The sequence below is a fragment of the Phragmites australis genome, chromosome 14 (genome assembly GCF_958298935.1).
Source record: "Phragmites australis chromosome 14, lpPhrAust1.1, whole genome shotgun sequence".
Lineage (NCBI taxonomy): Eukaryota > Viridiplantae > Streptophyta > Magnoliopsida > Poales > Poaceae > Phragmites > Phragmites australis.
In genome coordinates this window covers 16,738,274-16,753,538 of record NC_084934.1, presented here as the reverse complement: position 1 = coordinate 16,753,538, position 15,265 = coordinate 16,738,274, and the positions used below count along the sequence as shown (strand labels likewise).

Here is a 15,265-nt window from a genome sequence, read left to right as displayed (position 1 = left end):
TCGTGGAAGATCGAACATCAACACATCGGAAGGTCCGATGATAAAGCAAGGCTACATCGGACAATACACCGGACAATGAACAGTACAAAGAGGCAGAACGAAGTTCAAAGAATCGTATAGTCCGATGATGAAGTGATGTGAACCGGATGCTTACACTGGAGCAATTTACATAAAGAGGATACAGTTGGCTCGGATGCTAAGTATATATTCACCGGATAATTCGATGATGGAGATGAAGTATACACCAGAGTGTTTGGTGTTCATAGAGGCTTGAGTGGGGGTTCCAATGGCTAATTTGTGCAAGTGTAATCACCGGATGATCCGGTGTTAATAATTTTTCTGAGTTGTTGGGTTAATAGCTAGTGTGCGAGTTTAAGACTATAAATACCTCTCCACTTAGTCATTTGAGGTTGCTGGAGTCGTAAGAAGTGCATGTACACTTAAGAAGACATCCACGCCACTAAAGTGCTTAAAGTGATTATCCAAGACAATTAAGCACACTACTAGAGAGTGATTAGTGCTTATAGACTTAGAGAGTGTGTTGCTAGGTGATTGCTGCGTAGAGAGTGAATCAAGGAGTGATCCAAGCTTGTACCTCTTGGTACGTCGGCACCTTAGAGTCTTTGTGACTCGTCGGCAAATTTGTTGACTCTCCGACTTGGTGTGGAGCGGCAGTAAGGCACGTGTGCGGGGACACGAAAACCCTTGTCTTGGTGGCTCAAGCTTCGAAATAATCACGACGACAAGGGTCCAGAAGAGAGGCTTATAGTGAGGCCTTGCCTTGGTGGTTTGGTGGCTTATCCGCGTTGAGACCTTGTCTTTGTGACTTGGTGGCTCAATAGCCGTAATCGGGTACCAACCGGGAGCATATTTTTGGTGGATCTTCAATGTGGACTATGAGTGGCACTTATGCTATTGATATCACAAGATAAAAATCACTTGTGCCAAGTTTCTCTCTCTACCTTATTTACGTTTTCGCATTTATTTTCTTGCAATTTACCTTTCTAGATATGGTGCAAGCTCTTTTGCTTGGTAGAGTAGACCCACTAGATAAATCTAGAACATATTTAAATAGAAATTGATTTAGATTTATCTTGTATACTTTTTGGAGCCGAATAGATTCTAAATGTCCTAATTCATCCCTATCTTAAAACGTCACCGATCCCTTCAACATGTAAGAGAGATCGGGCGTGTTGAGAGGAAAAAGGGATGAGGCATTGACTGCTGGGCCTAAGCTATCAGCGTCGATTGGGTGAGGGCGACGAGGTGTGAATGTTGGGCCGCGGGTGTGGTCTCGGCCTAGGTGTGCATGCGGGAGGGGAGCAGGCCGAAGAGCAAGTGGCTTAGGGTGGAACTAGGTTGAGACCGTGACAAACTAGAAAAATGGGCTTTCAATATGGTGGCAAAGGAGTAGGCCAGGCTAAAGAAAGAAAGGGAAAGGGGTGGGCCGAAAGAGAGAAGGGAGAAAGAGAGGGCTGAGAGAGGGATTTCAGCCTGGAGAGGTTCTCTTTTAAGCTTTCATTTACTTTTTCCTATTGGGTTGTCCCCTATTGTTATTTTAACTAACATCACTCAAGGATTAACAAACAATCAAACACAGTAGCAACAAAACAAACAAGTCTAGGAAAAAAAATTTAAATTGAGCAACTCTTATTCAATTTATTTTAATTAATTTCTTCTTACTTTAAATTCAAATTTTTTCAAAACTGGGCTGTTACAACCGTGTTAGTACTAAATAGCTTAGTATGAACTAGAGAATAATAGTGCCAGATCCACATTACTTAAGGGAACCAAGCAAACAAAAGTTATATCCCCCTATAGGGCATGTAATGCAAACCATGTTAATGCTCCTTCTTTGTTGTCAACTTACCTAGGGCTATGGACAATAGTGCCACAACTAAGCTATTGGAATTTGGCTTGCAAATAATTGTCTATTTGAACAAACTTGGATAATTATCTGTTTGTACAAACTTGAAGGATAATGTCTTTTTAGTATAAAAAGGATACCAGACAAATGATTCTTTGGACCTCCAGATGAAACCTAGATATTGACTTTGAGTTAATGGTTGAAACCCTACACAAAAAGTGAACTTCAAGGATTTCTTGATGATGCTCCACAATCCACATGGCTCAATTGGAAAAAATTATTCATGACTCCAATTATATAATTTACTTAGTATATGTGTTAGAAAAGCCGGAAAAAACATGGCTGGGATGATCTCATGACAAGATTATAGCAAAGAAAAGTGTATGCGGAGTCTATTTGGTTGTTATCCACAATTACGTTGCTAACTTGGGACAAGATTTGGCGTTACTAGATCATCAAATTAGAGATCACCCAAAAAAAAATACTACAATGCACAAATGAAAAAAAATGTGCCGATGCATGCTATAAGCAAACAACAATATGGCAGAGAACCGCCTATCAATGCGTCAACAGAAACATATGACTAAAATTTGGAAGCCACTCATTGTCACACCCGGTTTTAACGGACAAAACCAAGTGCGACTTATGTGTGCCCAGGAAGTTAACACACATAAAGACGTCATAGATGAAGTAGCAAAAGCAATACTTTTATTAAATAAATGTTCACTTCTTACAGAATAAAGACTTCACCTAAACAACCTCAAAAATTAAACTAAACGACAACATCTAAACGACGGCAGCGGGACGAAAGCATCGGCGATAAAGCACTCCACAGGCACCGACTGGAAGATACGCCCCTAGAACACCAGGTCGTCGTCTTGAAAATCTTCAAAATCTTCCACTGAGCAGCATACATTTTTGTAGGAGAAAGCAAGAGTGAGAACATAAAGTAATCAGCAAATGTGGGAAAGTAATGATATGCAGGCTTATATAAAAAATAGGCTAACACATGATATATTTGCGTAAATGCGAGTAATGAAAACACATTTGGACTCAAAAATATTAAGCAATTATTAAATAAATGTAACCCAAACAGTTCAGCATCCAGCATACAAGGCTCCCCACCTTGCACACCATAACTGTTTAGTACTCCATGTACTATAACCAAAATCATCTAGTACTCTCTATACCAGAACCATCACCAACTAGTACTCCTTGTACCAGAACCATAACCAACACCCTCTAATCATGTAAAGATCCAAGTCTCTCATATCCGTGAGCACTGCACGGCTGTTATAACAATTTTACACTCTACAGAGGTTGTCCATCTTTCCCTATGAGTCAGTGAATTTCATGTTGCCGTGTTTGCAAGACACTTAACACACGCTAGTAGTGTGCTGCCAAGAATCACTGTATGACACTTTCCACTAACCAGAGACTAACCCAGTATGTGCCTTTCCACTAGGTTTCACCGCCAGGCTTTACGCGAGTTCAACTCCTACCCAGAAGCCCCTTTTGCGCTGACCCAACACACACTGGATAGACTCTAATCGGTATGTCACGTCTTACCCATATCAGCCTCATGGTTGGTACGTTACTTCTTGGGTTGTCGCTCTATGAACCGGTCCTTACTTAGGTTACTTGAGCAAATACTAAACCAACATCATAACCATGATAACCATCAAAACCACTTTGCTCAAGGCCTAAGGTTCCATGTTGCTAGACCATTAATAAATTAACCATCAATGTTGTATATGTTCATTAGTCAAGATTATGACACTTCTCAACATCCTAAAAGCATGGCTAAGCAATCTACCCACAAAAGACACCTAACCATAAACCATCTAGGTTCCAAGGGATGATAAGGGAAAATCTAAGGAAAACCCTAACATAGGTAACTACCCATCATATTGACAGATATTGCATGCAGTTTTATAAAACAAAATATTTAAAAATATAGGTTCAATATGATCAATGACACTTGCCTTCTCCTTGCTGCTGCTCAGTGTATTCTTGCTCCTGGTCTTGATGTTCCTCAAATTGATCTAGGGCTTTGTCGGCTAATCGCACAATAATCGGCAAACAAACAAACAAGATACACTAAGAACAGAGCACAAAACAAAAGAACAACGAGATAAAATCTGTCTAGAAAGAAAGAGCACTGAAAAATGAATCTATCGGCGCAAGAATCGCTTAAAACAGAGCTACGACGAAAAAGTTAGGGCTAAAACAAATATAGGGTTTAATCTGAAAAAGAAAAGGGCTTATTTTGAATAAACAGAAAGTTCAGGGACCTTTTTGTAAAAATAGGGGACCTAATTGTAATTATAAAAAAGTTAGGGACTAATATGTAAAAAGGCAGGTGCTTTTTGCTAAAAACAGCTCTTGCAAAATTACCAATTAAAAGGATTATCTAAAATTATTTTTAGATTGAAAACCCTCTTTTATTACGTGGCTGCTGACTGGTTTGACACATAGGCAAGAGGGTTGAGATGGCAGCTGAGGTGGCAAGATGACGTGGCAAAACGGCTGACTGGTTTCAAGCATAAACACGTGGCATTACGCTATTGGTTACTGAAGGGGTACGTTCGGATCTAATCTCGACCGTGCCAAACAGATCCGGCGACTCAGAGGAGCTCGGCTATCGGGGAAAGAAGTCACGGCGGCGCCGAGGGGGTTTGCGGCGGCGCACGGCCGGGAAGCTCGTCGGAATCGGCTCCAGCTCGTCGGCAGTGACGACGAGCGGCAAAATTCGAAGAGGGAAGCACGGCGGATCCGTTTTAGGGCTTACCTTGGGCAAGGTGGCATGGGATGGGCTCGGCGACGGAAGGGGCGGCGGAGGACCTCGGGATCTCGTCGGGAAGGGGTCTCCAACGGCGCAGGAGCCAAGGTGACGGCGGGGAGAGCTTCGGTGGATGGCCGCAATTCTGCTAGGCTGCTCGGGTGAAGTTCAACGGTGCTAGGGCGGCTCGGAGGCGTGCTCAATCGAGGGGCGGCGACAATGGCGGCGGTGGGGCTCGAGATCGGCGAAATTGGCTTGGGACTCGTCGTGTTTGGGACGAGATGAGATCGGGGGAGGGGTCCCGGTTATATAGGCGGGATCTCGTGCGGAAAAAGGGGAAGGCGACGGCTCGTACTCCACTCGGACTCGGTCGACGGCGCAGTGGGCAGACTCCGAGTCGGAGATGACGGCGACGGCGAAGGCGGCTTCTGCGTGGGCGTCTTCGGCGCGTTCTGCTGGTGGGCGCGCGGCGCTGGGCCGGACCGAGGCCCAGGCGGAGGAAGAGTAAGGCCGGTCGGCTGGGCTGAGGCCGAAAGAAAAGAGAGAGAGATTTGAGCCGGAGGGAAAAAGGCAGCCCAGGAAGGTTTATTCTTTTTCTTTTTTTCTAAATTCAAATTCAAAGCAAATTCACTTCAAACAAAATCTTTCAAAAGCCAAATAAAAATCCTATTTACCTAATTCAGCATGAATGCATAATAATCAATTATATCCTATATCAAATATATCTTTCTTTTATATAAAATAGGATTTTACCCTTTTTAATTATTTAAACTTATATTAAATTCTAGCAAATTTTAAGTAATTTCTAAAGATGGAAAAATTAGGTGTCACACTCATGCTAAAGGAAAACGGAGTTCAACACTTCTACGTATGTCAATTTCAAGTAAAATATAATATCACAAGAAAAATGTTTGAGAATAGCATTCACGAATCAATGGCTTGTTTGATTTGTGCCCAGCCCAGCCTAGCCAAGATGCGGGCGTGCCCGTGATTTGACGGACATTTTTGCCACCCTCGTCTCGCCCGCGCATGGGCGATAAAATGAACTACCGTGGGCGTGTGGACACAGGCAACGAGCGGACGCGCCAACACGCGCGCACCGAACCAAATGACAAACAAAATCGCGTGAGGAACAGCATGGTTGAGTTGAACGTTGATTGATGATACGAGTACCACGCAGCAAATGATGGACCTGACCTGCACTCCTCACAGCTGCAGAGAATCTACTACCAAACCCACGGCGTTGGATGATGACGTGGCAAAGGGGCACGGCACCAACCTGACCTTTACTTCCAACGCAACAACTCTTCCTGTTTATCACATATAGCACCTCGTGATTCATGATTATCACAGGTGAAGTCCATTTTAGCATTAATTGCAGTATTAAACCATGATGCTTGTTAGCTTTTCATTGAAGGCACCACTCTTCCAATTAGGATGGTTGCCTCAATATTTTCAGCCTAGTTTCGTGAATACATACAATTTTAGAAGAAAATATATTTAGTTATATGTATTCACTGATCTAGTCTAGACTGATAAATACAAATATACGACATCATTCTAATTTGAGAGTGCTCCACAACCGCTCATTCTGACTAGTTAGATGCAGGCTCAGTATCTGCTCATACAAACGAGCTCACTTATCAGTATCACAAAATTATCTTTATACGAGTAACCAATTATAATCTCAACTCTTGCATCCGCTCATACAGCATCAGATTCAATCAACCTAACAGAAAATTAGTTCAGCCTATCCAGACTGATACCAACCAAACACTATTCTTTTCAACCCATATAACTCTACTCAGCATTATTTCCCTCAGCCTGCTTATATAATGTAGCTCCACAAAACCTCGTTTGAGCAACGAAACACACCCCTAGTGATGACCTTTCCAACATTTGACCAGTAATGTTTACCGGTTGGTAGTTTCATCACTGATATCCTTTCTTCTTTATAATCTTCATTGCCGGCTATAAGAGAATCTGCCATTGTCGCAATATGTTTTAAAGTTGAGTCTTTATCCAACATCTATGTTTGCAACGACTATAATCTGATTATTTCTCCAAGACATTCGTCTTGTTGTTTCACCTTTACCATATCAAAATGAGTCATCAATCTCTCTTGAATTCGTTGTTGTTGTCCTTAGATGATGACAACAAACTCATTCTACCAGCACTACACTTAACACACAATCATTATGATCTAATAAATGCTCTACGACATGATGGTTCTGGGCTTAGACGTCGGTTAATTCATCACAACAGAGAAATCAGACATTATAGGCTAATAGTATTGCCGTTGTGGCTCACTCATAGCAGTAATATTCATACTCATAATTCTCTCATCTTCCAATCTTCTCCTGAATTCTAGCTCCCTATTTTTCCTTCAATCATTTTCCTATCATTTGCAATTCTCTCTATTTCTATTGCATATCTTCGATCATACTACTATTTTTTATTGAGCTCTTTCATAAACCACAGATTCTCTGATGCTTCCATATAAAAATTTCCAGATGATGAGTTATAATTTTTACCTTGTTGTCATTCTTTCTCTACCTTCCTACCAAGTGGTCTTTCCACAGGCTCATTTTTTGGAGTAGGACCATCCATTCCATCATAATAACAACTTGAGTTGGTTTCAGAGTAGACGTACCGAACTTTTTGAATAATTTGTACAAGTGAATATGTTTTATTTAAATTGCACGTAACATATGAAGTTTCAACCCAATTGAACTAGAGAGGTGTATTACTTATCTTTTTTAATCATATTGCTTTGCCTCTTATTCTTAATTTAATCGTACCATTCATAGAACTTGTTAACTTGCTGTTGAAGAGTAGACCAACGATGCATCACAGAATTTGATTCACTGACTCGAAGTCCTTGTGCTCATAGAAGAAAACATAAATTCTTTTCTAATATGTAGAACGAGATTGGCTGTTCCCCTATGCTGCATATATACTTATATTTAGTCATGCCAATACTAACATATTATCTTCATTCTCGCTAAATTTTTTTATCTCTTGAAGATTGGTTTCATGGATGGAGTAGCTTCTACCATTAATGGTTGTTACTCCTCAGGTAGGCTACAAAACTCACTATCACCCCAATATATCTCATTGTTTCTGTGGCTCAAACAATTAAAAAAAAAACTATCCATTCTCTCAGCTTTTACAAAAATAGAACAACAAAATATTGATTAGTATGCTACTTGATGATCGTACATGGGAGAATAAGAAATCACAAATCCAACTAGAAAATACACACCCAACCGACACCAAATCTATCCCAACCTCAATACAAGGATAGAATAATTATAGTTAAACATCTCAATTTAGCAACCTACACCAGATCAGTTCCACCCAATCTGAACCAAACAAAAACGAAGTAATTCAACTTGAGGCATCACATTATCCACAAAATCTACAACAATGGCATGCTCAGCGCAGACAAACACTTGATACATGATGGAGAAGATATAATCAATCACCTTTTACAACAATACCCAAAATTGCTTAAATCGCTTTCGAGTTGTGCAATTCGAATGTCCTTGATGCTGAGGTGCGCCAGCGGATAAAGTAGCACCGGTGGCCACCGCAGCTTCAGATGCCATTGAAGGCCACCACAATGCACGGGGCGGATCTGGGGGTGATTCGGAGGGGGCTGGATTCGGCCGATGGGGCAGTGGCGCCGCACGGAGAGGGGCGGCGAGAGGGATGGCACGCACGGCACTTCCGCGGGAGTGTTAGTTGCGGTCCTTGCGGGATGCCAAGCTCCTTGCGGTTCGAGGAAAATGGAGAGGGATGGGAAGGAGACGGGGAGCAGAAAAAATGGCGGTGGAGCTTGTTTTTGAGCCCGAATCCTTATATCTAGCGATGCCGTGCGTTATGCCAAGCTAGAGATGCTATAAGTTGCCTTCAACGCAGAACTAAAACATCTTTCTCCAATGTAATGAGTTAGTAGAAATCCAGCTCTTCTCCTAAGAAGAAATTATTACGCGTGGTTAAACCAAACAAAACTCTACGCATATATAGATCTCAGAGCCGATCGGATGAGTGTAAATTCAGTAAAAAAAAAAGAGAGAGTGAATATGTAAATACGTTACAAATTGTAATAGCCTTTCAGTGATAAATCCATGACAGCTCTCTTCTACCATGTCAACTGATTGTTTGAAATCAAAAGAAAAAAAGAAAGAAGTTTCCAGGAACAATGGTGGATGTCTAGCAAAAAGTGGCAATGGGCAAGATACTTATAGATAAAAGAGATACCTGTGATGATTCCGTTAATCTCTAAACTTTATAATTTAGTTTTAAATAAATAATATATATATATATATATATGTGTGTGTGTGTGTGAAAATATGAGTGTGCATAAGTAGGGATGAAAACAGAAACGATATATATTGGTTTTTCGGGGCTCGTTTTCGAAGAGTTCCGACCGTGGAAACCGGAAATGATATACCGAAGAAATAGAAATGGAAATGGTATTATGTCCCAAAAATGGAAGTTGAAATGATTTTGGACTCTTCCGATCGTTTCCGGGTTTTTTTGTATTTAGCCGGTAATTATCGTATTTTAAGCCCGGTAATTATCGTTTTCACCCTCATATCTGAAGGCTCACATCCACATGTAGTCCAACCCATATAAATCTATATCAAGTCTAAACTATTATGTGTCTATGTTAAGTCTGAACTAAAAACTATATGTAATATGTCTATCTTGTTGGATGTTAGCATGTTGCAATGTTCTGGTGTCTGGTTGTATACTTCAGTACTTGTGTGTTTGTTTGGCCTGTCATAGGTTGAACATGTATGGTATTATTACTTAAGTTAAATATTTGCTATTATCTTCATAGTGTGTTTGTGTGTAATCATCGATCAATTGATTTGATCCTATATATGGTGCATGGATGTGATTGCGAGTAATGTTACACCGGTGTTTATCGTTTTATAATTTCGATTCCCGATCGATACCGGCTTATTTCCGTTCCGACAATATTGTTACCGATGTTCCCGTAATATCGACGCCGTATTCGTTTCTGGCACTATCGTTTTTGATTTCGCTTTTGAAAAAAAATATGGAACTGAAAATAGTGAAAATTTCTTCTGACTGTTTCTGACCGTTTTCATCCTTATGCATAAGTTGTATTGGGATTTAAAAAACCTGGCAAGAGGGTGGTGCGAGGAGGGAGGGAGAAGCCGCCGTAGGGGCACATGCAATACATCCAAAATAGGAGGAGCGACGTGGGAAAGCTCCCCGCGTCCTCCTCTCTTTCCCTGTCCGGTGATGCTCCCTCCCTCCCACCCCACCACCATCTCCCTCCGCGATTCCCAGCCCAATTAACCCGTTCCAATTAACCCAGAAGGAAGCGCGCGCCGCCGGTGGGATCGCTGGAGACCGACGCGGACCCACCGCACCTGTCAGGCCGGATCCTTGAAATACGAGGCGCAGGAGGCAGCGTAGGAGGAGGAACCGAGGAGGATGTCGCGGGTGGCGTCGTTGTCGCCGTTGTTGTCGGGCGACGACGAGGTGGAGGTGGAGGAGGAGGAGGAGGACGAGGGCGTAGACGGCTACCGCAAGGGAGGCTACCACGCCGTCCGCCCTGGGGACTTGTTCGCCGTTGGCCGCTACGTCGCCCAGCGGAAGCTCGGCTGGGGCAACTTCTCCACCGTCTGGCTCGCCTTCGACGTTCAATCCCAGGTAGCTACCCTCACCTCCTCTTGATCCGCCCGAGCGAGATCGCAGCACCCTCTCCCCCCCTTTCCCCGGCGATCGGGGAAATCAGAGATCGCTCGCCACTCGCCGCGATCCCGGTCCTCCCCGTAATGCGATTGGTTGCCGCGTAGATCTCGCGCTCTGTCGATTAGCGGGGCTTGATCGGATCATGGGGGGTCGCTGCAGCCGCGCAAGGTTGGCGCGCGCCCTGCCCGTGGTCCCCGCCGATGGAATGGGCTCGAGATTGCGACGGGGCGAGCGAGCTGTCGGATTATGTAGGTTTCGTTTCACTAGAGTAGGGATTCAGTTTGTCCTTTTCCCCATTTGGGAGTTTCGTCCATCCCTTGCTGCTGCGATTGGAAAGCCTTTAGCTTTTTGTCACCGAGCAATCGGGTTGGCTCAGGTTTTACATGATGCCGTGAGATAGTGGCCAATTATGCTGGTTCTCATTTAATAGATGCTGGATTGATGTTCCGGTTTATTTACAACCAAAGGATGGAAATTCAGGTTTTTAGATAGAAATTTATTTGCTAGTACTAGGGGCACCGGGGCAGCTCTTTTAATGCTCCTCTAAGCCATAAAGGTAATTATTGCTCTGGATCAATCACTGGCATGATGGTTTATTTAACAAGAGATTATGTGCTTAGCAATAAGTTAAACATTGTTGGATTTTTTATGTCATGTTCACAATTGCACCCTCTTTTCTGCAGAAATACGTGGCTCTTAAGATCCAAAAGAGTGCACCTGAGTTTGCGCAGGCTGCTCTTCACGAAATCGAATTCCTGTCGGAAATCACCAAGAGGGATCCGTCGAACTGCAAATGCATCATTCAGTTGATAGATCACTTCAAGCACACGGGGCCGAATGGGCAGCATATCTGCCTCGTCTTTGAGTTCCTGGGAGATAGCTTGCTTAAGCTGGTACAATACAACCGGTACAAAGGCATTGGGTTTGGTAGGGTGAGGCAAATATGCAAGTCGATTTTGGTAGGTCTTGATTACTTGCACAGTGAACTTGGCATAATCCATTGTGATTTGAAGCTTGAGAATGTTCTCCTTCTTTCAACAATTGACCCCTTGAAGGACCCCATACGCTCTGGGCTTAAACCCAACCTTGAGAGGCCTGAGGGGAATCCTAATGGAGAAGTTGGTCTTAATCCGATTGAGAAGAAACTAAAGATGAGAACAAGGAGGGTGCTTGCAAAGCTTGCTGAGAAAAGAAAATCAGTTGCAGAATCTTCACGCACAGAAAGGAGCTTGGATGGGATTGATCTGACATGCAAGATTGTGGACTTTGGGAATGCTTGTTGGGCTGACAAGCAGTATACAGATTTCATTCAGACAAGGCAATACCGGGCACCAGAGATCATTCTAGCTGCAGGATATTCGTTTTCTGTTGATATGTGGTCATTTGCGTGTATTGCTTTTGAGCTTGCAACGGGCGAAATGCTATTTACACCCAAGGAAGGCCATGGATACAGCGAAGATGAGGTATATATCACATTCCTCATGAACCTAACTCTTGATATTTGATATTGATCAGTTGAGTTGGCTTCAGTTATGTAGTGCATTCCTGCCCGATAAACTTATAAATATAATGAAGAGATATAATAGGTAGGCAGAGTTAGCATATTAGAAGTAAGGATTGACTTGGACATGCATGATGTCATCTGTAAGATGAGTATGCCTAACAGGCTATCATCAGAAGGTAGCCATCGTCAACATGAGTATGCTTAGCATTAGAGTTTGGAACTGGTACAGTGAAGAATTCTATAACTCCTGTTTACCCCCAGTAGCACAAACGCACTGCTTGAGAAATAATATTGAAACCCAAAAGATATTAGGAAAACCTTTCAGATAATTGGATTATGCCAAGCTAACTGATAAATTACTACCAGTGGTCTCACATTTGAACATATGAGATTAACCTATAGCGTTCTAAAATGCCAGTTCCAATATAGACATCGAAATTTTATTTGCATTTGGCATTCTATCATTATCATGGACACTAGGAGCATAAGCGGCGAGCCTTGCAAAATTTGGACATTCTATTGAGCGGTGTTAGGATAATCATCCGCCGGGAGGATAGCTGGACGGTGTCAGCTGTTAGGGGAGGGATTAGATCATAGATTGGGGAGATTGAATATTATGGGACATTTAGATTAATTCTTCTTTACTTGATTACAATGTATACTGTGCCCTCCTTTATATAGGAGCCGGCTCTAACAATCTAAACTGATAAATTTTATCTCTAAGACTAACTGATAGATCTTATATCTAACTAATCTAATATGATCCCAAATCTTATCTCTAACCTGACATACAGTAACGAGGCCATGGCGCTACAGTACCACGAGTACTATTCACGTGCGTGAACAGTAACCTCAAGCACATAACAAGCGGACTCTTGGCAGTTGAATTATTTGCTTTGTAACCCTTTATTTATTTGATTGAGGGCCAACACACTGATTGAGGGTTTGTCATTGCAGGATCACTTGGCTTCGATGATGGAGTTCCTTGGCAAGATGCCAAAAAAAGTAAGGCCAACTTTCTCTCTAGCCAATCCTTTGTTTCTGAAATATCAAACTAACCTGTATAATTATTTAAATGAGATCAGATTGCTACCATGGGAACACGATCAAAGGAGTATTTTGACCGACATGGAGATCTAAAGCGGATAAGAAGGCTGAAATTCTCATCTGTCGAACGCATCCTTGTTGACAAATACAAAATTTCTGAATCTGATGCCCAGGAATTTGCCAATTTTCTTTGCCCTTTACTTGACTTTGCACCAGAGAAGCGGCCAACAGCTGCACAATGCCTACAGCATCCATGGCTTCAATATGATGATGATAAGGCTTGTGGGGCTCTTAACAACAATGATGCCAAGAATGTTGATCTGACTCACAGCACAGGAGTCATCACCAGCAGTGATTGTAAGAATATCGATGCGGTACACAACATTGGCAGCCTCACTGGCAACTGTGACAAAAGTATATATGCAAAACGCAACACTACAAGCATTGCCAACAATGCTTCGACGAATGCTGATGTACAGCCCAATATCGGAAGCATTGCCAACAGACATGCCAAAAATGCTGTTGCGCAGCCCAATATCGGAAGCATTGCCAACAGACTTGCCAAAAATGCTGATGTAAATCTGAACGTTGGATCCATTGTTAACAGAGATGACAAGAACTCTGATATTAAGCCTCCCATTGGAAGTATCACCGACAGAGATGCCAAAAGCTCAAATGTAAAGCTGGACACTGGAAACACCACCAAAAGAGATGCCAAAACTAGTGATATTAAGCCCAACACTGGCAGCATCACCAGCAGAGATGACAAGAGTAGTGATGTGAACAACAACACTGGAAGTGTTGTCAACAAAGATGTGAAGCGCAGCTTACAAAGTGTTGTCAATTATTATATCAAGAACTTTGACGTGAATTGCAATGCTGGAAGCATTGCCAATAGTGATGCAAAGAACTTAGATAAGAAGCCCAGCACTAGAAGTGTTGCCAGTGTTAATGATGCCAAGAGTATGAGCTTAAAGCCAAACAGTAGAAGCATTGAGAGCAATGATGCCACCAATATTAATGTAAAGACCAATGTTGGAATTGTCGCCAACAGTGATGCCAAGAACACTGATGTACAGACTAACACTGGAAGTGTCGCCAACAGTGACAATAATAGTGTCGATACAAAACCAAACATTGGTCGTGTTGCTGCAAGTATACAGAGGTTGGAGAGCAGCATGAGTAAAGTGCAAATAGGGAGATATCGGTGATAAAATGCCCATGCTTGTGCTGACGAAATACCTATTTTCACCGGCTTGGATATCGTTTCTTGTGGAGAGGCGTATTCTTTTGCATTAGATTTCTACTATTGATTTGATCATTGAGGTTAATAACTACTTATGCAGAGCCAACATTCCTCAAGATTGAGGACCTGGCAGGTACCAGCTGGCGCTCTTGTATATCTCTATTCCTGCTAACTGTACAAAGTTTTGTATTTGCCCACAGAATATACATGGAGGTACATATTTCCCGTACATACCTTGGAACAAATTGTATTAATGCTCACAGATTGACACAATCAAAATTACATTACATTTTTTTTGGAATTTTTGGTGGGTAAATATGGAAGTCTGTTCGTGAATATATGCATATATGAAGTAGTAACAGAGATTGCCGTTCCTGTTATGGTGGATGCACTGGAAATGGTATAATTATACTCTCTTGTTCCTGCTCTCAAGGAAAAGCAAGATTGGCCTATTTCTAACACGGATTGCCATTTATCTGAGCAGGGGGTTGACATTTTTGTTTGGTTTCCTGGTGTGAGATTTGCTTGTAAAAAGTGGGACGATGTGTTGTATGAAACTATTCTTTGATGTTCTCTGTAGTGAACAACTATCATATAGATGGAATTTCTCGCTCGATTTCTTCAAACTACTTCAGTGCCCTATTTCTCTAACCATTTTATCACAGTTGCAGAACTTTAACTTGAGCGTGTACTTGCCAATCTTGGTGTAAACTGACTTAAATCTACCCTTTGTCATTGTTGTTAGTAATGTGTATATGAAGATGCTGAGCGGTGCTAAAAGGATGGTGTCAAATGAAATTGAATGCATGATGGTATGATATAGTCTCGGACTTCAAAATATAACAAATCAAGCATGCCACTGTTTTTATGTAGCTGTATTATCTGCTTTTCTGCTATTCAATGTTTCAGTGCAAAAAATCCTTTGTATTTATTTTTTGTTTTCAAAAAACATTTTGCTCCCTTTTTTGGGGAAATTGAGGGATGCATATCTTATTTTTGTGGAACTTGTTTGAAACTTCCTTATGTCCTCTTGGGTTCCCAACCTTGGAGGCCCCCGGAAATTGAAGTTTCATTCTTGAA

General features: G+C 42.0%; 1 protein-coding gene across 1 annotated transcript; it reads left to right on the top strand.

The window, feature by feature from the left end:
- Window positions 1–9,928: 9,928 nt before the first annotated feature.
- Window positions 9,929–14,799, top strand: LOC133890899 (uncharacterized). Its single transcript, XM_062331524.1, has 4 exons — window positions 9,929–10,346; window positions 11,072–11,851; window positions 12,850–12,897; window positions 12,978–14,799. The coding sequence occupies exons 1-4, from the start codon at window positions 10,128–10,130 to the stop codon at window positions 14,148–14,150; spliced, it is 2,220 nt and encodes a 739-aa protein (XP_062187508.1). The 5' UTR covers window positions 9,929–10,127; the 3' UTR covers window positions 14,151–14,799.
- The last annotated feature ends 466 nt before the right edge of the window (window positions 14,800–15,265 follow it).

Bases quoted from the DNA above. Each gene is read 5' to 3' on its own strand.
- LOC133890899 (XM_062331524.1), top strand. From the start codon at position 10,128: ATGTCGCGGGTGGCGTCGTTGTCGCCGTTGTTGTCGGGCGACGACGAG. The intron at 10,347-11,071 runs GTAGCTACCCTC...TCTTTTCTGCAG, and splicing joins CCTTCGACGTTCAATCCCAG to AAATACGTGGCTCTTAAGAT. The intron at 12,898-12,977 runs GTAAGGCCAACT...AAATGAGATCAG, and splicing joins TTGGCAAGATGCCAAAAAAA to ATTGCTACCATGGGAACACG.